This window comes from Python bivittatus, unplaced genomic scaffold (genome assembly GCF_059951505.1).
Source record: "Python bivittatus isolate LINGU-HERP-01145 unplaced genomic scaffold, Pbiv_v1 ctg000120_np1212, whole genome shotgun sequence".
Taxonomy (NCBI): Eukaryota; Metazoa; Chordata; class Lepidosauria; order Squamata; family Pythonidae; genus Python; species Python bivittatus.
Window position 1 is genome coordinate 279,473 of NW_028277037.1, and position 22,754 is coordinate 302,226.

General features: G+C 40.0%; 1 protein-coding gene across 1 annotated transcript in view; it reads right to left on the reverse strand.

Moving 5' to 3' along the window:
* PCLO (piccolo presynaptic cytomatrix protein) overlaps positions 1-22,754 on the reverse strand; it is a 252,717-nt gene that overhangs the window by 125,176 nt on the left and 104,787 nt on the right. Inside the window, exons 4-6 of the mRNA XM_088134818.1 lie at positions 10,122-11,312; positions 3,096-8,067; positions 710-2,691 (exon numbers count right to left, since the gene is read on the reverse strand). Coding sequence (XP_087990944.1) covers positions 710-2,691; positions 3,096-8,067; positions 10,122-11,312 — 8,145 coding nt within the window. The remainder of the gene's footprint in view (positions 1-709; positions 2,692-3,095; positions 8,068-10,121; positions 11,313-22,754) is intronic.

Consider the following 22,754-nt stretch of genomic DNA (forward strand, 5'->3'; position numbering starts at 1 on the left):
ATTACTTGCCAGATAGCAAGGATAGTCTTCACAATAGTCCCCAAAAGATTCTGTTTCTTATCATAGTGGTTTTTTACCTCATAGAATGAACCCAGCTGGACCTGACTTAAGATTCTTGGAGAATACAAAAACCCTACATATGGTCAGTCAAAAAGTGAAGGGTCACAAAGGCTTAAAAATAGGCACTGATATTGAGCAAATAATTGGCAACTCATCTTCACTGAAAACACACTAGATATGTTCCACATATTCCATATGTTTAGAGACTACTGAATTACAGGCCCTTCACTGTACAGAGAGGAGAAAAAAGTAGAAAGAATAATTCAGTTGTCTATTATATACCCACATGTCTTTGTGATGTGAATACATTTCAAGCTTTTAAAAACAGACTAATTGTACAAAGAAAAATGTTGATAAGTTAATCATGTAAAGAAATCATTGTATCTCTTTTCAACTTTAAATATATTAGATATTGCAATTAGCTCTTACTCAAGACCATCTCTTTCTCCAATGAAACAGCAACAGTATATTTCATGCAGTATTATTTTTTTTTTTTATAAACTTTTTCTGGTTTCTAACCTGACAGACCTTCATTTCCAAAACTGCTCACTAAACTCTTCATATTCTCAAGCAAGTTAACAAAGCAATGCTCATTATTATAATGTATAGCATGACAAGTCAATGTCACATTTGAAGGAAGAGTTCTTACCAAAAAACCATCTGTGTACTGGAAATGAGCTCTGGAAAGATCTTCAGCTGTGGGGCTTAGAGGCTTAGGGTCAGACAAAGAGCGCTGGATCACCTTGGCAGACTTTGGGCTCAACTGAGGAACCGTAGTGACATCGGCATGTAGAATTTTCTGAGGACTAATATCTTCAGCAATCAACTTCTCATAGGGTACAAAGGCAGACTCCATGACTGCAGCTGGAGAAACAGGTGAAATGGGAGAATAGAGGACTTTGGGAGATTTAGGAGCTGAAGGAACTACCTGAAGTGTGGTTTCTGGATGAAGATGGGATGAATATCCTATTTCTAATGGCATTGGGCGCTTTTTATCTTTCTGAGGGGAAGTGACTTTATGATATTGGGGACTCTGGGTATCTGAATCTGTTTCTGTCTGACATCCCAAACTTCCTCCTTTGTATGTCTTTTCTGGAGCTGAAATGTGTTTGACTATTTCTATCTTTGCATCTAACTGGGCCCTTACTGATGGAGTCCTTATTGTCCCCATAGGCTCAGTTTGTACAGATATCTCTGCCACAGTCTGCACTGCAATACTGGAGACTTTGGAAAATGGTTTAGCCTTGTCCACTTCAGTGGTCCCTTCATATTTCCCTACACGAGTCTTTCTTCTTGATCTGTTGGTAGGATCCCATTCATCTTGATCCTCATCATCCGTCTGAACACTTGTATCAACGCTCTTTTTAGTTCTACGTCTCCTGTCTGCATAGCCTATGTCTGCACTATCCTCATCATCAGTTTGAACACTGCTCTCTACTATTTTTTTAAGACCCCTGGGTTCACCTTCAGTGCCTTCGTCATGTTCTTCATAAAGGCCATGCAGCTTTGGTGTGGAACTCTTCTTTTTTAGTTGTTTTTCCTCTCTCACATCCATGTCTTTAAGAGATATCTCGGAAACAGAACTTAACATCCCTGGCTTGGGAATGTATTGAGTAATACCATCTGATTGAACAGTATACCATCCTTGGCTCTCTGGAATCTCAATCCCCAGGATAGCAGAAGTAGTGGTTGTCACCTCCTCACTAGGCCAGAACTGGTTGTTTGCAGTATATTGGCCATCAAGAAGGACTTGATCTGTGGTTGTTTGTGGGGACACAGTTCCAGAAGGATCATAATTATATTGATAGATCTGGTGGATTTTTTGCTCTTCTAAGTGCTGGTGAAGCTGCTGTTGAAGTTGTTGGATTTGTTCAATATGTAACTGCTGCTGAGCCAATGTTTCTTGTCTCATCATGAACTGAGCTTGCCTCTCTTCTTCCTGCTGATAGAGAAGATGGTGCTTCATAGAATGCAATTCCTCAAGCTTCTTCTGAACCATGAACTGCTCTTGTTCTCTAAACCTTTGTATTTCTTGACGTTCCCATTCTAGCTCTTCTGCAAAACGCTGCTGCTTCAGTTTTTCAAGCTCTAGAAGCTCACGTTCTAGGTCAAGATGCTGTTGTTTGTCTTCTTCAGGGCCAATGAGAACTGTTCCTTCATCTTCAGTTCCATCTATAAAAGCTTCAGAAGACGTACTAAAGACAGGCAATGTTGGCTCAGTAGTAATAGTTTCTAGAGGGAGAGGTTGTATTCCAGGGTCGATGCCAGTAATTGAACTGTCTTTTTCAGAGGCTATTGTTGTCAAAAAATGTAATGATCTTGGGAGTGCCTGGCTCTGTTGCAAGTTTGATAATGAAGGCATTGAATCAATTGTATGAAGAGAAGACAGGTCTCGAACTGAAGTACTGAAAATAGAACCAGGCTGTGTTGTAATAGCAAATGTAGATGGGATTGGAGCTGCAACTGATGAATAAACAACCCCATTGGATGATCTCAAAACACTTCCATATGGGGATCCTAAGGATGATACCATTCTTGCTTGGGAATATTGAGGTGCACTAATGCCAGAAATCACATGCCGGGTCTCTGGATATGGATCAGTAATCTTGCTTGAATAATCCATAATTTCACCTGAAATTATAGGGGAAAATTATAGTCCAGTCCCCCAAAACATAGTCTTTAATTCTGGTGTGGATTCTGAAAACCAGCCTATAAAGGTGAATTAAATGAGTGATAAAGAGGAAGGAACTGCATGCAAATCTTCAACAATCTATTTTATTGAGCAGGGGGAGAAAGGATAAAAAGAACATTTTCTGAACATGCAGGCACATGCAAGTACCTCTTTGCATAAAATAACTGATGAAAATTGAAGAAACAAAAAATACATGAGTAAATCCCAACATAATTTGCCACACTGTTGAATATAAAGCTTAACAAAAAGGGGAAAGGCAAAAAAGACAAAAATCATCCTGAAATGAGATGAGCAAAGTTGTTACTAAATTTCCAAGAAAAGTCTGATGTCCTGTCATACTGACCTGTTGTAACTCTGCCAGAAGTTAAGTCTACCGCTATATCAGCTGCCCCAACTTGGTACTCAAAGGTATTCTTGCTTTTATACTGAAAAAGTCCAGCTTCTGATAAATTGGTATCTGACATAGAAGGTTTCATACCCCCAATTCCTCTGTAACCATAGGACCCAGAACGATCATACTGATAGTGATCATCCCTGTAACCAAAACGATCTTCTGGTAGTGTAGTTGCTGGTGCTTTAGCGGTGCAGCTCCTCCCAAATGGTAATTTGTAGATCATATCACAACAAACAGCCCTTCTCCCTGCAGTCAAATCTACAGGTTTTTCATCATCTATTACAGTTGTAAAAAATCCTGAAGTTGTTTCATCAACTGTCACCCTCGTTCTGTAGGATTTTGTAGTGCTCAGGTCAACTACTTCACTGTCCATAGCTTTGTGAGCAGCAGAAGCATTGATACAACCATTTGGTACCTCAGTAACAGGCTTTGTTGCGGCCCATGTGAGTGCATATGTGGGAGTACCAAGGGACAGATTTATTGGTGCTTCTTCTCTGTCTGCAGAGGGGGTCTGACTTCCTGTTATTCCAGGTCCAGGTTCAAAATGTTTTGATGTTGTTAATTGAAGTGGAGTTGTCACTCCATGTCCAAGGTCTATAAGACTTTCTATACTTGTACTATAACTTAGAGTAGATGCACAGGTCACTACTGAAATGGCATCAGCAACTGGAGCTAAAGAGAGATTGACCACAGACACAGTACTAAGATTTATGATCCCTGGTTCAACTGTGCTTACTGACTGCCCAGAAGCGTCACTTGCAGTCATTTGACTTCTCACTTCTGTGGGAGCAGCAGATAGGTCCATACAACTATCCATTCTCTCAATATCAGTTTTAGTCAAGGTACGGAGATCCATAACATCACCAAAGACATGCGATCTTCCATTTTCTCTATATTTGGTTTGCTCTACTACATGTGCTGGGTCTGGGGGTATAGTTATAGAAACACTATCTAATCCAACATTTTTTACCAAAGACACTGTAGTCCTTGCAATCTCTGTTGTTATTAGTTCTGTTGTGGAATTAGGTACCATGCCAAAAATTGTCCGTGCAGGAGTAGTGATAGGAATAGAAGAAATAGCATTCAAAGCATCTGGTGTATTCTTGCTTTGATCTGTTATACTTTGCATTTGCAGTGAACTTATAGATGGCATGAACAATGTTTGTATAGATTCTGGAGCTTGTTCCTTAAGGGGTGAACCTGAAGGCCAACTGGTAATTGCTTGACTGGTACTGGATTCTGTTGGAGTTCCAGGCTCAGAGGGCAATGTGATAACAACATAGGTTTCCTGAGAAGGTTTGGACAACCTTGGAGATGATTTATTAGAATGTGGAGATGATGGGGATGTGGGAGAGGTCAATTTGTATTCAACAGGGGAAACCAAGTTCAAAGTCATACAGCTGGTAAAAGACAAACCTTCTGGTTTTGACTGTGTTTCTATTGGTTTATGAACAGCTACTGGTAACTGAGGAATGGTTGGTTTAGGAGCAATAGGAGGCTTTATTATTTCAGAAGGTCTGTGTGCAAATACAAGTCCTGCTGGAATTAAAGCTGGTTTAGGTGGGACGGGAGGTGGTGTTGATGTGTATATTTTTGTGACAGGAGATACATTAGTTTTTATAGCAGAGGTCTCTGCTATTTTGGCAGTACTAATGGATGACATGGTGGGAGCTGTGGTCACTGCAGTTTTAACTGGTGGCTTCTTTTTAGGATAAATAGCTGGCTTTGGTAGAATAGGTGGGGGAAGTGGTGGTGGTGGAGGGGGTGGTGGTGGTGGTGGAGGAGGAGGATATGGTGGAGAGGGATGAACAAAAGATCTTTCCAAAAATGTTTTGGATGTAGCAGTGGAAACTGTAGAACCTTCAGATGACAGTACAGGAATAATAGAAGAAACAGAATATAATGCAGTGACTGGAACTATGCAGGTAAATTCTTGGTCAGATACAGCATCTATTCCTGTCATATTAATGGAAACCCTTGAATATTCATCTTCATAAAGTCTTTTCAGATCATTAAACTTTGATATGTCTCTTCCAGCTTTGCCATCTTCTGCCAAGACAGGAGAGGCAGAGACAACATTTCTGGGCTTTGTTTCTACAGAAGTTGATACAAAGGAGTCAGTTTCAGGAAGAGTAACCAATACCTGACTGGTATCAGTTAGATCTTTGGCTATGAGTGCCTTCTTGGGGGATAACATAAGAGGTTCATAGTTCTCACTTTGGGAAATTATAGTAGCCTGTGTCACTGAAATGATCCCTTCTGAATCTGATAGCCCACTAAGAGCATCTACTGAATCTTTATAAATGGGAGCTATGCCATCTGATCCAGCTACTGGTGAAGTACTGTCGGTGGTGTAAACAGAAGATGTAGATGATGTAAGAGAACATGTATCAGAAGGCAAAACAGGAGTGGCACTTTCTGAGGCCTCTGAGTATGTCAACATGGATGTTTCTTGGGAAATAATTTCTTCCACCTCATGGGCATAATCAGTAAAATAATTATCCTCTGTTTCTTCAACTGAAAAGTGCTGGGTAATTTTTACATCTGGAATGGGAAGCACTACAGAGCTTACTGAAGTTATGTCTGAAATTGCTGAAGAAGTGCTTAAAATTAGTGAGTTACTATCTATTGCTTCTCCAGATATACTTCTCTTTGAGATGGAAACTAATTCAGGAGTTGACTGAGTAGGACTGGAGCCTGGGGTCAACTGTATTCTATGCCGCTTCATAAGTTCTTCATAAACAGCATCTGCATCTAGCAGCTGTTTTTCATCACTTGAAGTTGGTGCGACATTGTCCAGTACAATTATTTCATGGCTTTCTGGCATGATATAAGAGCTAGAGACAATATCTTCTTGAGGCATAATTGAATGCAAAAGCTCTATCCTATAATAGGTGTTTTGTAAATCAATGGGTTTTTGTACTGGTTCTTCATACATTTGCTCTGGAGGTGTTTTTTTCTCTTTGTCTTTTTCTTGCCTAAATTCATCACACTCATCTTGTTTTGTTATGAGATTAGACTCTGTAGCCCCGTTGTATGCATCTTCTACTAAAGATTCATAAATATAGTCTTCTATTAGCATGCCACCATATAAAGGTTCTTTTTCAAACACTTCTTCTCTTTCATTTTCATCTGGAAGTTGTCTGGCCTTCTGGGACGCATGCAGTATTTCTTCATATACCTCTTCTGCACTTTTTAAAATCTTTTGATTATTCCCTTGTTTGAACATTCCAATGGGCTGTTCTTCTGTAGGAGAATACAGTGAGACAGCTGTTGGTAATCTGTAAACCTTCTGCACTTCTATTATTTTTTCTGGACTGATTTCAAAAGCTTCAGGGTCGGACTCAATACTTGGTGAATATTCAGAACAGGAAGATCGATGTAGTTCCTCCATTTCTGCTGCCTGACGCAATTCTTCTGTTGGAGATGCATCCTCAATAGGAGAAAGATTACTTGGTGGTGTTTTTGGTCGTTCTCTTCTTCTCTGGGCTCTGAGCTCATCTTTATCTTTCTTAGATTTTTTGCTAGAGCTCTTTCTTTGTTGCTGTTCTAGTTCACGCTGTTTTTCTTGCTCTTTCAGCAGCTCTTCCTCCTCCCTAAGTTCCTCTTCCTCAGAAGAATCTTCAATCGTTGGAAGAAGAGGTCCATGTGTCCGATGTCTGGCTTTACGCTGCTGCTTACTTTCTCCCCCCATTTTTTTATGACTGGGACTGCTATCACTATCTTCATCAAAGGATGAAACAGATGTAGGAGATGTACCTGGGGTGAAACTGGAGGCATGCAAACTAGAAGATCCTTCTCCCCGTGATCTATCCTCTGGTGAATCTGTAAGACTCTCCATTTCTAATTCTGGCTCTTCATCAAAATATAAACTTCTCTTTGGTGTTTCTGATTCCTCAGAAAATTTATTTGTAATTGTACTGTTAAGTTCTATTGTTTTGAAGCGACGAAGACCTCCTCCTCCAGTTGCAGTAATTTCTTCACTCTCTTGACTTTTTGTCTCTCTATATTTGGGTCCTGGACTTTCATCAAAAGTCTCATCATCATCATCATCATCGTGCCAGGAATGGCGTCTTCCAGAATCCTCATCATAGCCTGTGCTACTTTTACGTGATACCCTCTTATGTTTTCCACCTATTCCTTTTTTAATTTTAACTTCTTCCTTCTTCTGAGTTTCATTTGTACTAATTTCTTTTAACTGTTTTCTGATGAATTCTTCATCTTCGGAACCTGAAGCATCCTCATCAGCACTCATCTCCATGATCTGTTTTCGAATGAAATCTTCATCATCACCTGAACCTGGACTATCTTCTGGTTTATATTCATCACTGCTTGAAGAACTAATACTAGCCTGTCTTTTTCTTTGTGGGACAGGTGAATTCTCACTCTCACTGCTGTCTTCTACAGAGTCATATCTTTGCCTTGTGGGTGATACATTTTCTGTTATCCCTGCTGTCTGCTTGGGTCCTTTCTGAGATGGCAAAGTTTGTTTACTGCCTTGTTCAGGATCTCCTTCACCTTGAATATTTGGTTTTGTCAAATCCTCCTCCTCAGAACTGAACGATTCTGAGGTGATAGGCAAGAGTGCTGTTTCATGAGAGTCTTTTGTCTGTTCAGTATAAAGATCTTTGGTCCTTCCAGACTTCTCTTCAGCCAGACTTGTTACCCGAGCTTCCAGAATTGACAAGACAGTGCTTTCTAGCTTAGCAAGATCAGAGGGGCTAGTTGGGCTTCCCTCCTGTGAAAGAGATTCTTTTTTACAAGGCTCTTTCAGCATATCTTTTTCGTCAGTTTGAGTAAGACTTGGAATTTCACCAAGTGAACTTGAGACTCCATCAGATGAATATCCTGTATCACTTAAACCTTGAGGACTTTTTTGCTGCTGTGAACTTGATATATCTGATTTGTCATCTTCTTTTTCCTAAAACATATATAAACATACAGAAACATATTAAGACTTATCTTTTCAAGGTAATGAAATAATAGATTCATCTGCCAATGTAGCTGTAATTGTGAAAACCATGATAAAGCATTGTGAGTAACAAATAAAATTTGTTTAAACTACAATTTCTAATTTTGCACTTAAGCAATATAAAAATACCACTTAAGATACATTTTTCTAATTAAATAGAAAATAATTTATTCTCAATATCATTCAGGAACATTTTAAAGTGTGGTGCTATATTTAATGGGACTAGCACCTTATTTAGATCTAACAGGATTATATAAGGACACTTTGGTGTAATTACAATTAATAGAAAAATTCAAGTTGCATAACATTACAAACATCTCTAATAAGATCGACATGTTTCAGTGAAGATAAACTGCATGTGGAAGAATCAAGGCCAAAACTATTTCAATCTTTCAGTTTACTGTGGGTAAAGTTTAATTTAGTTTGAACTATTTTTAAAAGTTGTTATGAAGATAAAATGATGAAAGATATGTAGAATAATCCAATTTAACACTTAATATCTCCCCGACTTACTCCAGGTGATGGACTGCCTGCTGGGTCCTGAGGCTGATGGTTATCAGATCAGATCCTTCAGCCTCTGACTCATAACAGCTAGCCAAGTTAGTGTTCTACATTTCAAGACAGCTGACTTTAATAAGGGAAAAGTAGAAAGGATTCTATGAATGGAAATCCTGAAGGGAAAAATATTAAGGAGTGTTGGGAAATTCTAAAAAAAAGAGAGAGAGAGAGAGACACTTATGACCCAAATACAAATGATACTAAAGAGAAAATGAAGTAGGAGATGAAACTGGCACAGTGGCATGAAGTTTTCTGATAAGCTCTGAAGCAAAAAGGGTAAGTTTTACAAAGGAAAAGAGACGCATATAACAATTGCTGAATATCAGAGAATAGCCCAAATCTGTAAAAGCTAGGGCTCAGAATTTGCTGAGGCTTGCAATACACACCAAAAATAACAATTAAAAAAGGGTCTTTAGGTATGTGTGGAACAAGAAGGTAAAGGAAGCAGTTGGTCTGCTAGTTGGAGAAATTGGCAAGAGGGTGAAAAGCCTCAGAGAGAAGGCTGGACTGTTTAATTCTTATTTTTCATCTTGTCTTTTTACAAAATAAAAAATGGTTCCACTTGCCAGAAGTTGCACTGTGCAGGGTAGAGTTTAAATGTAAGTCAAAATAGGTGAGGAATTACTAGGAGAACACCTAGCTGTTTTGAATTAATTTAAGTCTCTGGGACTGAATGGATTACCTCCTAGAGTGCTAAAATAACTGGCAGATATGGTCTCAGAACCACTGATTGTAATCTTTGAGAACTTCTGGAGTGCCACAAGATTGGAGAAGAGTTAATGTTGTCCCCATCTTTATAAAAGGGGGAAAAAATGGAGCCAGGAAACTGCAGACTGGTCAGCTTGACATCAGTACCTGGGAAAAGATTGGCAAGCATTTAGAAAGGAACAAGGTGATTGCCCAAAACCAGAATGGGGTTTGTTAAAAAAAGGTTGTCCCAGACAAACTGTATTGCTTTTTCTGATGAAGTGACAAGATTAGTAGGCCAAGGGAATGCTGTAGTATGCTTAGTAAGGGGTTTGATAAAGCTGATCACCTCCTTCTTGATAAAATGGGGCAAAGTGGCATAGATACTGCTATCACTAGATGGAGTTGCAGCTGGTTGAACAACCATACCCAATACATGGTCTTTAATAGTTCTATATCAGCATATGAAGGGAGGTATCCAATGGGTCACCTCAGGGTTCTGTCTGGTGCACTTTGACATTTTCATAAGTGGCTTAGATGAGGAGATAGAAGGGATGCTTACCAAATTTGGTGGTTTCCCATTCTGCTTTCCCCCTCCCCCCAGGACTAGCCAAGGTTTACTAAGTGCTGCTATCTGCTATAAATAAGTTCCCTGCATCAAGCTCAGCTCCCATGAATATGTCCAAGCAGTTTTTTCTGGCATGATATGGAAATAGGTTTTGCCATTTCCTAGCAAGAGAGGAATGTAAAGCACTTACTGTTTTTTCTCTCAGTGACTCCACAGGATAAGATTTTGGTAATGATACTGGGAGAGCTGAAATATTTTCCTTGGGTAATTTATGAGTTTTTGAGATGGTTTCTGACATACATATCGAGGAATCCTCCTGCTGTTTTGTTTCTAGAAGCATTTCAGCTTCTGGCTTTTCTTCAAATAATTGTTCTTGTTTTGGTTTCTGTTTGATTTCAGAGAGGTGAGCTGAGTCTTGTGACAGCTGTGTCTGGATGCTACTTGTCTTGGAAGAAATTGATTCCATCATAGGCAATTTTACTTGTTTTGGTTCCTTAAATTTCACAGAATCTTTTGACAGCTGATCAGCAGAGGTTGTTTTCACTATTTTTGCTGGAATTCGTTTTGAATCTTCTTTCTGAATTTGATCAGAGGATAGTATTTTGGCCAATTTTGCCTGCTGAAATTTTGGTTCAACTTTCATAATTTCACCATCTGAGGCTACTTTAGTCATTTTTTCTTGATAAAGCTTTGGATCTTGCTTTTGAACTTCTTGCAGGATTTTACCAGCTGATGGTATTTTTTCCAAATTCACCTGATCCTTCTGATTCTGATCAGCAGATAGTAATTTGACTTGAATCTTTGGGTCCTCCTTCTGAGTTTGCTCACCTTTGGTCAATTTAACCTGTTGAAGTTCTGGGTGTACATGAGAAGATATTTTTGCCTGTCCCACGTGTATATTTCCTGAAATCTTATCAACTGTGGTCAGTTTTGACTCTTTTTTAAGAATTTGATCAGCAGATGATGATTTTCCCAATTTTTCCTTTTCAATTTTTGAATCTTCCCTTGAAATTCCTTGAATGATTTTATCAGCAGATGTTGTTTTTGCCAATTTTTCTTCTGAAAACTTTGAAATATCAGTTTGAATAATTTCTTCCTGGATTCTACCAGTAAATGTTTTTGCTAAAAGTGTGTCCTTCTTAATCTTTGGATCTTCTTTCTGAATTTCTGAACCAATTTTTGGTTTTTCAGGCACCAGGGCAGGTTTTGCTGAAGTCTTTTGTTGGTGGTGTGACTCAGCAGGTTTAGACTGACTTTGAAGAACATTTGATGGTTTGACTGATGATTTTGGAAGTACCGGAGGTGTAATTTTTTCTATATCCCCAAGTTGTCCTGATAGTGCCCTTTGAGTCTGGCAATTTAAGCATAACCATTCTTGTACCTGGAATATAATGAATAGCATTACATTAATAAAATGCATATATCATATTAAAATAGTAACATTGATACTTGTAACTATAAACAGCATCTTGACTTTAAAAACAAGATAACTTATTTGACACTAGATATTAACATACTGTGAAAATCGAAAGGAAATTTCACTGTTATCAGAGCAATAATTTTTATTAAGGTAAATAGCCATTGATTAAATACCTGCACATGATTTATTATCTGGTTGAAATCAACTGAGCAATTGTAAATATTATTGCATATACTTGCTAAAATTTCAAATTAGAGACCTTCCCTTTTCTTCTGTATTGCTAACTATAGTAATATATATAAGTAAAAATAGCTCTAAAATATACCATTAAATCTCAGCCCTCTAGATTCACATTCGAGATTAATCAAATAAAACTTTGATAGATGGATATAATAGTAGATTCATGTACTAATTAGTTTTATTAAACACAACAGTATGTTAAAATATTAAATTCATCAGGCATCCTTTTAACTTATTGTAACATCTGCTTCATAAATGTGAGATTCATAATTTGAAAATCATCAAAGACTGTTGTAAAATAGTAATGCAAGAGGCATATTTCTTTGTAGAAACAAGAAACAAAAGGTAAAGATGTTCTGGTTTTTTTGCTGAAGAGTGTTGGAAAAAATAACACAAATATAGTGTGGTGACAAGAAAGCCAGTTTGGTACAGTCGTGAAGGTGCTGGCCTAGAAACAGGGAGATGGTGAATTCTAGTCTTGCCTTAGGCATGAAAACTGGCTGGGTGACTTTGGGGTAGGCCCTCTTTCTCAGCTCAACCCACCTCATGGGGTTGTTGTTCAGGGGAAAATAGGAGGCAGGAGAATTAGGAATACATACTGCCTTGAATTATAAATAAAAAAGGCAGAAATCATCATCATCATCATCATCACCCCCAGTGAGGCACTATCTTGACATGGTTGTGGGGCTTGTGCGCTCTGAGGAGGATGAGAGCTATGCTAGTGGTTCAACCATACTGGGCAGGTCTCATCAGAGGAGCCAGACGAAGAGCGTCTCTCCCATAAATAATATGGTAAGACATAATTTACAAAAACTTATACCGGATGTCAGGTTCAGCCTGGCTCAGCACATGCCATTCAAGCTAGCCACCATTCCGCCTAGCTAAGTTCAAACATGCCTGGTCAGCTTCCTTGGCTCAGGCGCAGGCGATCGAAAGAGGAAGCGCTAACTGCAAGTAAACTACCGACAGATGGTGCCAATCAGCCCGCAGCAGGAATCAATTACTTTGTAACAAGCGGGACTTCCCCCAGCCACCACAGGCAAGCAGCTGACAATGGAAACAAAGAGCTCCGGAGCTCAAGCTGCGCTCAACCGCCCATCAAGCGCAATCGTGAGTCAGCCTCATGGGACCTGCCTCGTGAGCAAGACAGCCGAAAACAAAGGACCCTGGTTGAACCTGCCATTGGACTGAGGTGGGGGGAGCCAGGGGCATGGGGCGAGGCAAGGATGGGCAAAGGCGGGCAGGGGCAGTCGGCAGGAGGGACTTGCTAAGTGCGGGAACAGGGAGACTATAAAATGCTATGTAACCTGTGCCAAGCCAACCCTGGCTTTGCTTGTAACCACATGCATTACACTTGAGTAAATTGCTTTCGTATGAGCCTGCGTCTCATGGACTTTTTATTCGCCGATGAATGCAGCAACTCTTACACCGGATTGGTCTAGTTCCTGGACATCTGGTAACAAGTGGGTTACCGGACTCAGGACTGTTGGCTGAGCAACCAGGGCCAGCAGCTGCAAGACTACTGGAAGAAAAGTTGTTTACCCATTGCAAATATATGAAGACTGAAAACAAAGAAATAATGATCTGCTATCACAAATCAAGTCCATTGAGAAGAGGATATAAAGAACAACACCCAGAATCAGAAATGTTAGAATGGAGGCTAGCAGATCAACATCCATTTATAACACTAAATAAAGTATTCACAGAAGTAGAATTGGAAGAACTGCAAAAGTCTACCCAGGGTAAAGAAATCAAAGCCTTGCCAGAAGTAGCTTAGACTGTAGAGGCAAACCAGGGGAGTCGGCAGTAGAGGAAGCCAGCATAGCTACTGAATTATTTTCATTCCCAAACCAGGCACCCTCTCCTCTGCCTTCTCCTCAGAAAGAACAAACCCCTCTAACTAAAAAACAAGAGGAACTGAAACAAAGAATAACATCTAGAACAGCACAAAAAGAACAGAATAAGGTTGCCTGCATCACAGCTTATTAGAAAGAAACAGCTAGCACAAGTATTAAAAGATGCCACTATAATATGAAATATAAGCACCACCTCACTGGAAGAAACAAACCGATTAATGTACTGCACAGCTACAGTTATAACTTAATACCTTGGATGCAAAAGCAACAAACAAGAAAAAAAGCCAAACAGTGCACTACCAAAATGGAAGATCAGGTTGGAAAATAAGATCAGCATGCTAAGATCAGATGGAAGCAAGTTAGAACAGATGAAAGAAAAGAAGCTGAAGAACAAGAAGACCAAAGAATACCTAATCAGGAAATATTATCTAGAAACAAGGAAGATCAAAGAAGCACTGGAAATAATAAAGCAGCAAATAACAGCCATAGACAAAAAAATCAGCAGATATGAAGCTTGAATTGCGCACTATAGGCAGAATCTCCAATGAACCAGTCAACACCAGATAAAGAAGAAACAGTGCAGTTCTTGGCGCAGCTATTGGACAACCCAAAGAAATACAATAAGAATGCAGCTTGGATAAAAGAGGTGGATAAGAATAAAAAAGAAGCTGAAATGAAAGAACTTGTAATAACAGCAGAAATGGTGGAGAAAAGGGCAAGGAAGATCAAGAATTGGTCAGCACCAGATGAAGATGAACTGCATGGTTTTTGATTGTTCTGATTGCTCTGACTGCTCTGCACCCACTCATTGCCAAGCAGTTTAACAACATATTGCAAGGAGGTGAAATTGAAGAATGGTTAACATCTGGCAAAACCTACCTGAAAATGAAAGATCCAACAAAAAGGGCAGCACCAGGCAACTACAGGCCAATTACCTGCTTACCATCAACTTCCAGATTGCTAACTGGTGTGGTAGCTGATGCAGTCCAACAGCATCTACTTGAAAACAAGCTCTTTCCATCTGAGCAGAAAGAAAATTGCCCAAACAGCAGAGGAACAAAAGATCAACTCCTAATTGACAAGAAGATTTTGGAAAACTGCAGGAGAAAGAAGACCAACTTTAATGTAGTTTGGATTGATTACAAGAAGGCATTTGACTTCCTGCCACATGATTGGATAATCAAGTGCCTAGAAATAACAGGAGTCAGTAGAGACATCAGAACCTTTGTGCAAAGATCAATAGCACAATGGAAGACACTGTTGCTGGTCAATGGTGATAGACTGGGAGAGGTTAATATCAAGAGAGGAATCTTTCAAGGAGACTCACTATCACCACTACTGTTTGTCATTGCATTTATTCCTCTGTTAGCAATACTGAACAAGTCAGGCCATGACTATGAAACATCAAAAACCTCTGCCAGGTTATCTCACCTCCTTTATATGGATGATCTGAAGCTGTTTGGAAAAACACCATCTGAAATAGAATTGCTGATCAACACTGTCCAAATATACAGCCAAGATATTGCAATGGAGTTTGGACTGGACAAATGTGCCACCCTTACCATCAACAGGGGAAAAATAGTGAAAACTGAAGGAATCAAGATGCCCAATGGAAATAAATCAAGAGTCTGGATGAAGAAGATCACTACAAATACCTGGGCATCCTTCAAGCTGACAACATCAAGCACATTGAAGTCAAGAAAAAGGTTAGGAGTGAATACATCATGAGAGTGAAGAAGGTCTTAAAGTCCAAACTCAGTGGAGGAAATACCATCAAGGCAATTAACACCTGGGCAATTCCAGTCATTAGATACACAGCTGGAATAGTGGACTGGACTCAAGCAGAGCTAGAAGCCCTGGATAGGAAGACCAGAATAATAATGACAATGAAGCATGCCCTTCATCCATGCAGTGATGTTGACAGCAACCAGATCTTCACTATACATCAGAGGCTTTCCTAGACTATGGTCTAGAGCAGGTTGGGCATGCTCTGGGTCCCATCAGCCAAGGAATGTTGGCTGGCGGGGACCAGGAGACGTGCCTTTTCTGCTGTGGTGCCTGTCCTCTGGAACATCCTCCCTCCTGAGATTAGGATGGCCCTGACCCTTCTGGCTTTTCAGAAGGCCTTGAAGACCTGGCTTTATGCCCAGGCCTGGGCCCCCGAGTGTGTGAAGGGCCCTGTTTCATGGTTGTGTTGATACCAATGGTTTTTAAAGGTCTCTTGGCTGCATTTATATTATATTTAATTTTTGTACTGTTTTTAATGTGGATTGTTTTTATTGTTGTTAGCCACCCAGAGTCACTGGTCTGAGATGGGCGGCTATATAAAATGAATGAATGAATGAATAAATAGTAAATATCTAAAGGGCATAATGTTTGAAAGTTCTTCCTTCATCAGCATGCATCTACCAATTAAGTAATGCCTGTTGTTACAGTCCCTCCCTCCCCATGTAGTTTTCTGCAAACACTTATCATCATTTTGAACTTTCAGTTATAAGTCAAGGACAACAAGTGAGTTTTCTGTTAGCACATCTGCAAAGATTCTTCCTCCCACCCACATTCATATTCAATAGACTAAAATTTAAAATATTATGCTAGATGACATAAGCTAAAAAAATTCCAGCAGACTGTTTAGCTGCTAGATGCAATGGTTATTTTTCAACTGCCTTTTCCTGTTTGCTCTTGTGCACTTCAAATTACACAACATGAAAGCACCCACATAAACCATCTAGTCCTCTCACACTTCCTTTGCACATCCCAAAGCATGACTGAAATAAGCAGTGATTCATTTGCATGGATAGCTGGCTAAATCATTATTGGTGTCATACTGTGAAGTTTTTTGGTTTTGCATGGGAATCCAAAATGATCCCCTTATTTCAAGCTATCTTAATCAGCAACGATTCTTGAACCAATAATGAATGATATCTTAAGGCATCAGCAATAAAACTAACATTACAAATCTTTTGCAGTTTTTTAATCATTATTATTAATTATGGTACTGACATTTAGTTGAATAGCTACTTTATTGCTCTACACTCTCTCCCTTGGGCGTCCTTGGGGACCCAAGGAAGAGTGATGAAAAGTGTTGTGACATTGCGATGCAAACTCCCCCTCTGATGTCCTTGCATGCAATGTTGTGATGCAAGTACAAAAGGGCAGAGCTTGCACTATGATGTCACAATGCACATTTCTTCATATTGATGTCCTCATAGTTAGGAACAGATGATTATGGTCTCTCTGTCAGATATGACTACACTGTCCTTGGTGCAAATGTTTCCCTCTTCCACCCATCATCACCAACAATTCCTTTTATACAAGTACTTCATTTCTTCCATCGCTTAACTTACAGAGGATGATTTTGCCCTGTCTTTTGATACCTCTTTTATTATGGTAATTTTGCAATGGATTGAACTGCTTATCTTCAAAACCATCCCCTCTAACAGGGTGGAAACAAAACAGACAGTAATCCTTAATATTCTTGTGAGACCCCTTAGTTACTAGTATATAAATGCATCAGAAAGATGTTAATAACTCTTTACCAAAGAGTAATTTTTTTTTTAATGTCCTCATTGTCAGGAAACAGGACTATAAAGTTTATGTTAAACATGTTAGAATACAACTCCTACATTTGTTCTTACTCTTGTTTTGAGTTGGAGAGTAAAAATGACATAGATAACATTAAACAAAAATTCTAGATTTCTCCATTGTTTTCTGTGGGTATCTTTCTCATCTGTCTGTCCTATAGCTCGAAAAAAAAGGAAATTTAAGGAAGAGTTGGGTTGAATAATTCATTTTACTCTCTTGCGCACTGTCTCTCTCTTTTTTAAAATTTGTGGTTATGGGGGCATGTGAAAAGGACAAGCAAAAGTTTACTTTCCAAATCTTAATCATTTCTGGAGATGGTAGATAGATTAGTTTATAGAGCAGTGTTTCTCAGCCTTGTCAACTTTAAGCTGTGTCGACTTCAACTCCCAGAATTCCCCAGCCAGCTTTCATCTAAACACCATATAAATAACAAGAAGAAGATTTTTCAGCTGCTGGAAGCAAAATGGAGTGAACCCATCTTCACCCTTTGCTTTTGTAAAATACAACTGGGAACAATTGTAACCTCAATTTATACACTACACAAAGCCATGATTTGTTTCAGCCTGATGAATAAGCAAATAGCCTGATAACGTTGGCCCATAAACCAGAGGTACAGACCACCATTACTGACTATCATACTAAACCAAAATTAAGCAAATGACTTAAATTATGGTTTAGATCTTTATGTGAAACCAGCTGGTCCAGCAGCATAATTCCCAGAGGCATTGTGGGAAAAAAAGGCAGGCCTGGATGAATTCTTCTTTCTGGGCTATTTGGAGATGTAATGGTTAAAAGCAGCATGTGTCCCTTTTTCCTGCTTTATACACACACACACCCCTCTTCTGTGGTCCCCCAGCTTGTGTATCCATAAACAGGTATGGTCAAGACATAGCCTATTTTTTACATGCTTGGGCAATGTTGTTTGTATGTTTATTTATCTTAAAATAATTTTATTAAGAATTATAAATGAAAAGAATAAAGCCAATACAAAGTACAAAAAATACAAACAGCAAAATATAAAAGGAAAAAAAAGGGGGGGGTAGAAAAGGAAAAAGAAAGAAAAGTGGTTTGTATGTTTAAATTTTCCATATCCCATATCTGAAATCTCCATCATTATTTTGTTCATTATAATAAGTATCAGCACCTGGGTCATTCTGTCTGGACTTTTAAGTTAGTTTGGACCTGATTAGCATACGGATGGTAGAGTCCTTAGTATCAAGCTGTATGGCTAAAAATGTCAGCTCTTTAGAGCAGTATTTGTGGAGTCCTTTAGGGTTCTCTGAGCTTGGTTGTTTTCTTGCAAACATTTCATTACCCAGCTAGGTAACATCTTCAGTGCTAGAATGGAGTGGAGTTTGCTGTCTGTTTATATACAGTGGCTTACCCTGCCTGTGTTGATGGGGTTTTTTTTCTTCTTTTCCTGGTAGTTCCTTGATTAGGGTATTGTTTACTGCTTGATTGTATGTCTGGTGATATCTTGGTGTTAATCTTTGCTTATCTGGATGATGATTGCTGGTGAGGAGATGTTCTGGTCTTTTGTTTCCTTTTTATTGTCTCTTTTGAATAGTGTGTTTATCTCTGTGCCTGTTGATGGCTACCTTGTCTGAATACCAAGCTTCCAGGAATTCCCTCCCATTTTTGGATTTAGCTTGGTCTAAGATGCTGACAGTTTCCCAGTTGAAACTATGGTTAAGTCTGTCCATGTATTGGGAGATTAAGGAGTTTTCATCATGTCTTCTGACTGCTAGTTGGTGTTCATGGATGTTCTCTGCTAGCCTTCTAGAAGAAGAAGAGACTTCTTCGCTCTGCTAGAGCAGTGTTTCTCAACTGCATGGGGAATTCTGGAAGTTGAAATCCACACATCTTAAAAGTTGCTGAGGCTGAAAAACACTGCTCTAGAGACTTAGTCACTTTTTTAGGGACTGACCTTCTCAGCAAAGACTCATAGATCCAACATTTAAAGTCTAGACTTTTTCCTCCATTTTTCTGTGTCAACAACCCCCTCCCATAATAAAGTACACTTACAAAGCAATACTATACATGTAGCCTAAAAGGTATAATGTTTACCATTATATAAGAAATATCCAGTCATATTTTTGAATCTTGATCACATTAAATACTATTCATAAGTCTTTTCATAGTGACTGTAGGTTTATGGTAAGTCCAAGTAAAGCTGGACTTACATGAGATAGCATTATAGTCAACAAAATGGTTAAATTCACCTCTTCTGGCTAGAAGGCAGGAGTTAGATTTATGCATCTGGTCAAGAAAACCTGTCCTCTCCAGCTGTATGCATTGCCTTCTGCTGAAAGTAGATCAACCATGATAAATATTCTATGTTTATATCTGCGCTTGAAAAAAAACCTGGAGTAAGAAGTTATGATAGCTCAAGATATATTATTGGCAAAGAAAAAACAAAAAACAAAACCTTAAATTTTCTGAGGTTGACTGTATTGATTCACATGTAGTTTCTTAGTGCTTGGTTGGACTACCGGGTGCAGCTTTTGGTGACCAGAGTGGTCCAAGTACTCTTCTTGGTCCTGAAGATGGAGCTGAGAGGAAAGGGATCTACTACAGTTTTATCACAGAGAAAGTCAATAAATGTTACAGCACTGTCTTCAGTACAAGAACAGGCAAAGACTCCTCTGTGGATGTAAATCTGTATATCCCATAATGTCTGATGGAGTGGCTAAGTGCAGTTTCTGGACAATCTTCAGAGAGAGATTAAAAAATATGTATTGTATTACAAGCCCATGGAAAGCCTCAAAGAGACAGTTTGCTTTGACTGAGCTTTGAGGGAGCATCCCTTTGATATGGCTCATCTTTTCATTGCAGCCTTTAATCCAACTTTCAGAAAAGAGGAAAATATAGCATGTTGCATGTATTCAATTCCCAACCCAATTCCCAAACTAGGAAAAAAGAAAAGTATGATTGAAGGTATTTTAAACTTCTAGGAAACAACAGTGTCATTGTAATGGATTGACCATATGAATTTTGAGGATTTCATAGTACGAGTCATAATTTTCTTTTATTAACTGTGTAGCATCAGCTGGGATGAGGGCATGGTGGTTGTAATCTGGGAGTCTCTTACGGTTTTCAGGGGCACTGCTCCACAAGTTGCCAGATGTGAGACCCTGTTCCTTAAGTTGGGTTGTAGGGATGAGTTGGGACTGTTGCTTCTGTACCAGCCTTCCTGCCTGAGGTCCTTGACTTGGTCTTGAGATTGGCAGTGGAGTTCCCCAGGTTTATGGTCCTGGGGGACTTCAACCTGCCTTTTCTGGTGGGGTCTGAGGTGGTTCAGGAGTTCATGGCCACAATGACAGCCATGGGCCTACTCCAAGTCATCCAGGAGCCAACATGGGAGAGTCATACCCCTGATCTGTTTTTTTTTGTCAAGCAGTGGCAACATGATCTGGAATTGGGGGAATTTTTGGTGTCTCCCCTGTCATGGTCAGATCACACCCTGGTGACCATGAGATTCTCTGATGCTGCTTCCTGCTGCAGGGAGGCAGGACTTATTATATCTGTCCGCCCCCAGAACTGATGGGTTCCAGAAGGAGCTTGGGGTTATTCCTGACAGTCTGCTGAAAAGATTGAAGGCTTCTGATTGAAGCCTTAGCTATTGCTTGGCATGAGAGGGCAGCTGAGGCCTTGGATCAGATCGCGCCCATGCAGGCTCTTTCCTCTCATGGATCCCACCGCTCTCTGTGGTTCACAGAGAAGCTGAGAAAGATGCAACAAGAGAAGAGATGTCTAGAGCACCTCTGGAGGACAACAAGGAACAAATTCAACCAAACACAGGTAAGAGCCACTATTAAGGCCTACCTTGTGGTGTGAAGTGGCAATACTTCTCCACCCTTATTGTATCCTTGTTTAAGATGACCTGAGTCAGGCTTATATTACCCACAAGGCCATGCAAAAGAATTTGCAGAGTATCTGTTAGACAAAATTGCTCATGTTTATTCCAACTTGGATGCCACCTTTTGTCCAGGTCCAGGGGAGATGACTAGGGTACAGTCCTGCCTGGTTATTTAGGTAAAGTTTTATCCTGAGGAAGTGGACAGGGTCCTTGTGACTGTGAGCTCAGTCACCTGCTTCTTAGATCCATGTCCCTCTTGGCTAGTTAAGGTTGCTTGTGTGTGTGTGTATGTGTCATGTGGGTGGATCCTAGCGGTGGTTAATTCTTCTTTGAGAGAGGGGGTTGTTCCACCCCCACCTTAAGGGGCTATTGGTTCACTTCTCCTGAAGAAGCCATTGCTGGATTCTACCATACTAGGCAATTTCTGTCAGTATCGAAACTCCCTTTTTTAGGGAAGGTCATGGAGAAGGTGGTTGCACAGCAGTTTCAGCTGGATGAAGCAGATTATCTGGACCCCTTTCAGCTGGGATTCAGGCCTGGACATGGACGGAGATGGCATTGGTCATGCTTTTAAATGATATCTGGCAGGAGCAGGATAGGGGTAGTACCTCTGTCCTTGCACTTCTTGACCTCTTGGTGACCTTTGATACCATCGACCATGGTATCCTTCTGGATTGGCTCCGTGTGCTGGGAGTGGGTGGCACCGTATTGTGCTGGTTCACTTCCTTTCTGCAGGGCTGGTACCAATCAGTGTTAATTGGAGAGGTCCTGCCCTGCCCCCCTTATGTGGGGTTCCTCAGGGTTTGGTACTCTCTCCACTCCTATTTAACAACTACATGAAGCCACTGGGTAAGACAATCTGTCACCATGAGGTGAGGTATCATCAATATGCTGATGATACTCAGTTATATATCTTTGCCCCTGGTGCACTAAGTGATGTGGGTGACATCTTGTTCTGGTGTCTGGAGGCTGTAAGGGTTTGAATGGGGAACAAAGCTTCAATTGAACCCTGAAGACTGAGTGGCTCTGGATTTTTAGACCTTCTGGTTCTGGGACTTTGCCATCTTTGGCACTGGATGGGGTGGCACTGCCCCAGGCAGACCCAGTGCACAGTCTGGGAGTCCTTCTAGACTCATGTCTCCTGCTCGAGGAGCAGGTGGCAGTTGTGGCTAGGAGAACCTTTTCATAGCTTTGGGTTATTTGCCAGTTGCACCCCTTCTTAGATTGTGAGGCTCTACTCACAGTCACTCACACCCTGGTCACCTTCAGAATGGATTACTGTAATGCACTCTACATCGGGCTACCCTTGAAGAACATCCAGAAGCTTCAGCTGCTGTAGAATGCAGCTGTGCAGACAGTTATGTGTGCCCCAGGAAGGCACATCTTACACTTCTGTTCTGGAAGTTGCATTGGTTGCCAGTTTGCTTCTGGGTGCAATTCAAAGTGCTGGTTTTTACTTTTAAAGCCTACATGGCATGGGACCAGGTTATTTGACAAAATGCATCTTCCCAATTATATCCACTTGTCCAGAGGAGCCCCAGCTGGTGTGCCTTTTCTGCTGTGGACCCCACCCACTGGAACATCATTCCCCCCAAGGTAAGGTTAGTCGCATCTCCATTAGCCTTCTGGAAGGCCCTTCAGACATGTTTTTTTCACTAGCCTTTGCAGATTGCAGGGGCAGCCTGCAAGGTGGCTGTATGAGATTAAGTGATGTTTGCTCTCCCACTTTCTTGAGTTTGATCTATTTATTTTATCTGTTTATTTATTTTTTATTGTAAAAACTTCAATTAATTAAATCAAAATGTATTTTTGATTGTTATGGAGTTTTTAACTATTGTATTGTACGCTGCCCAGAGTCACATG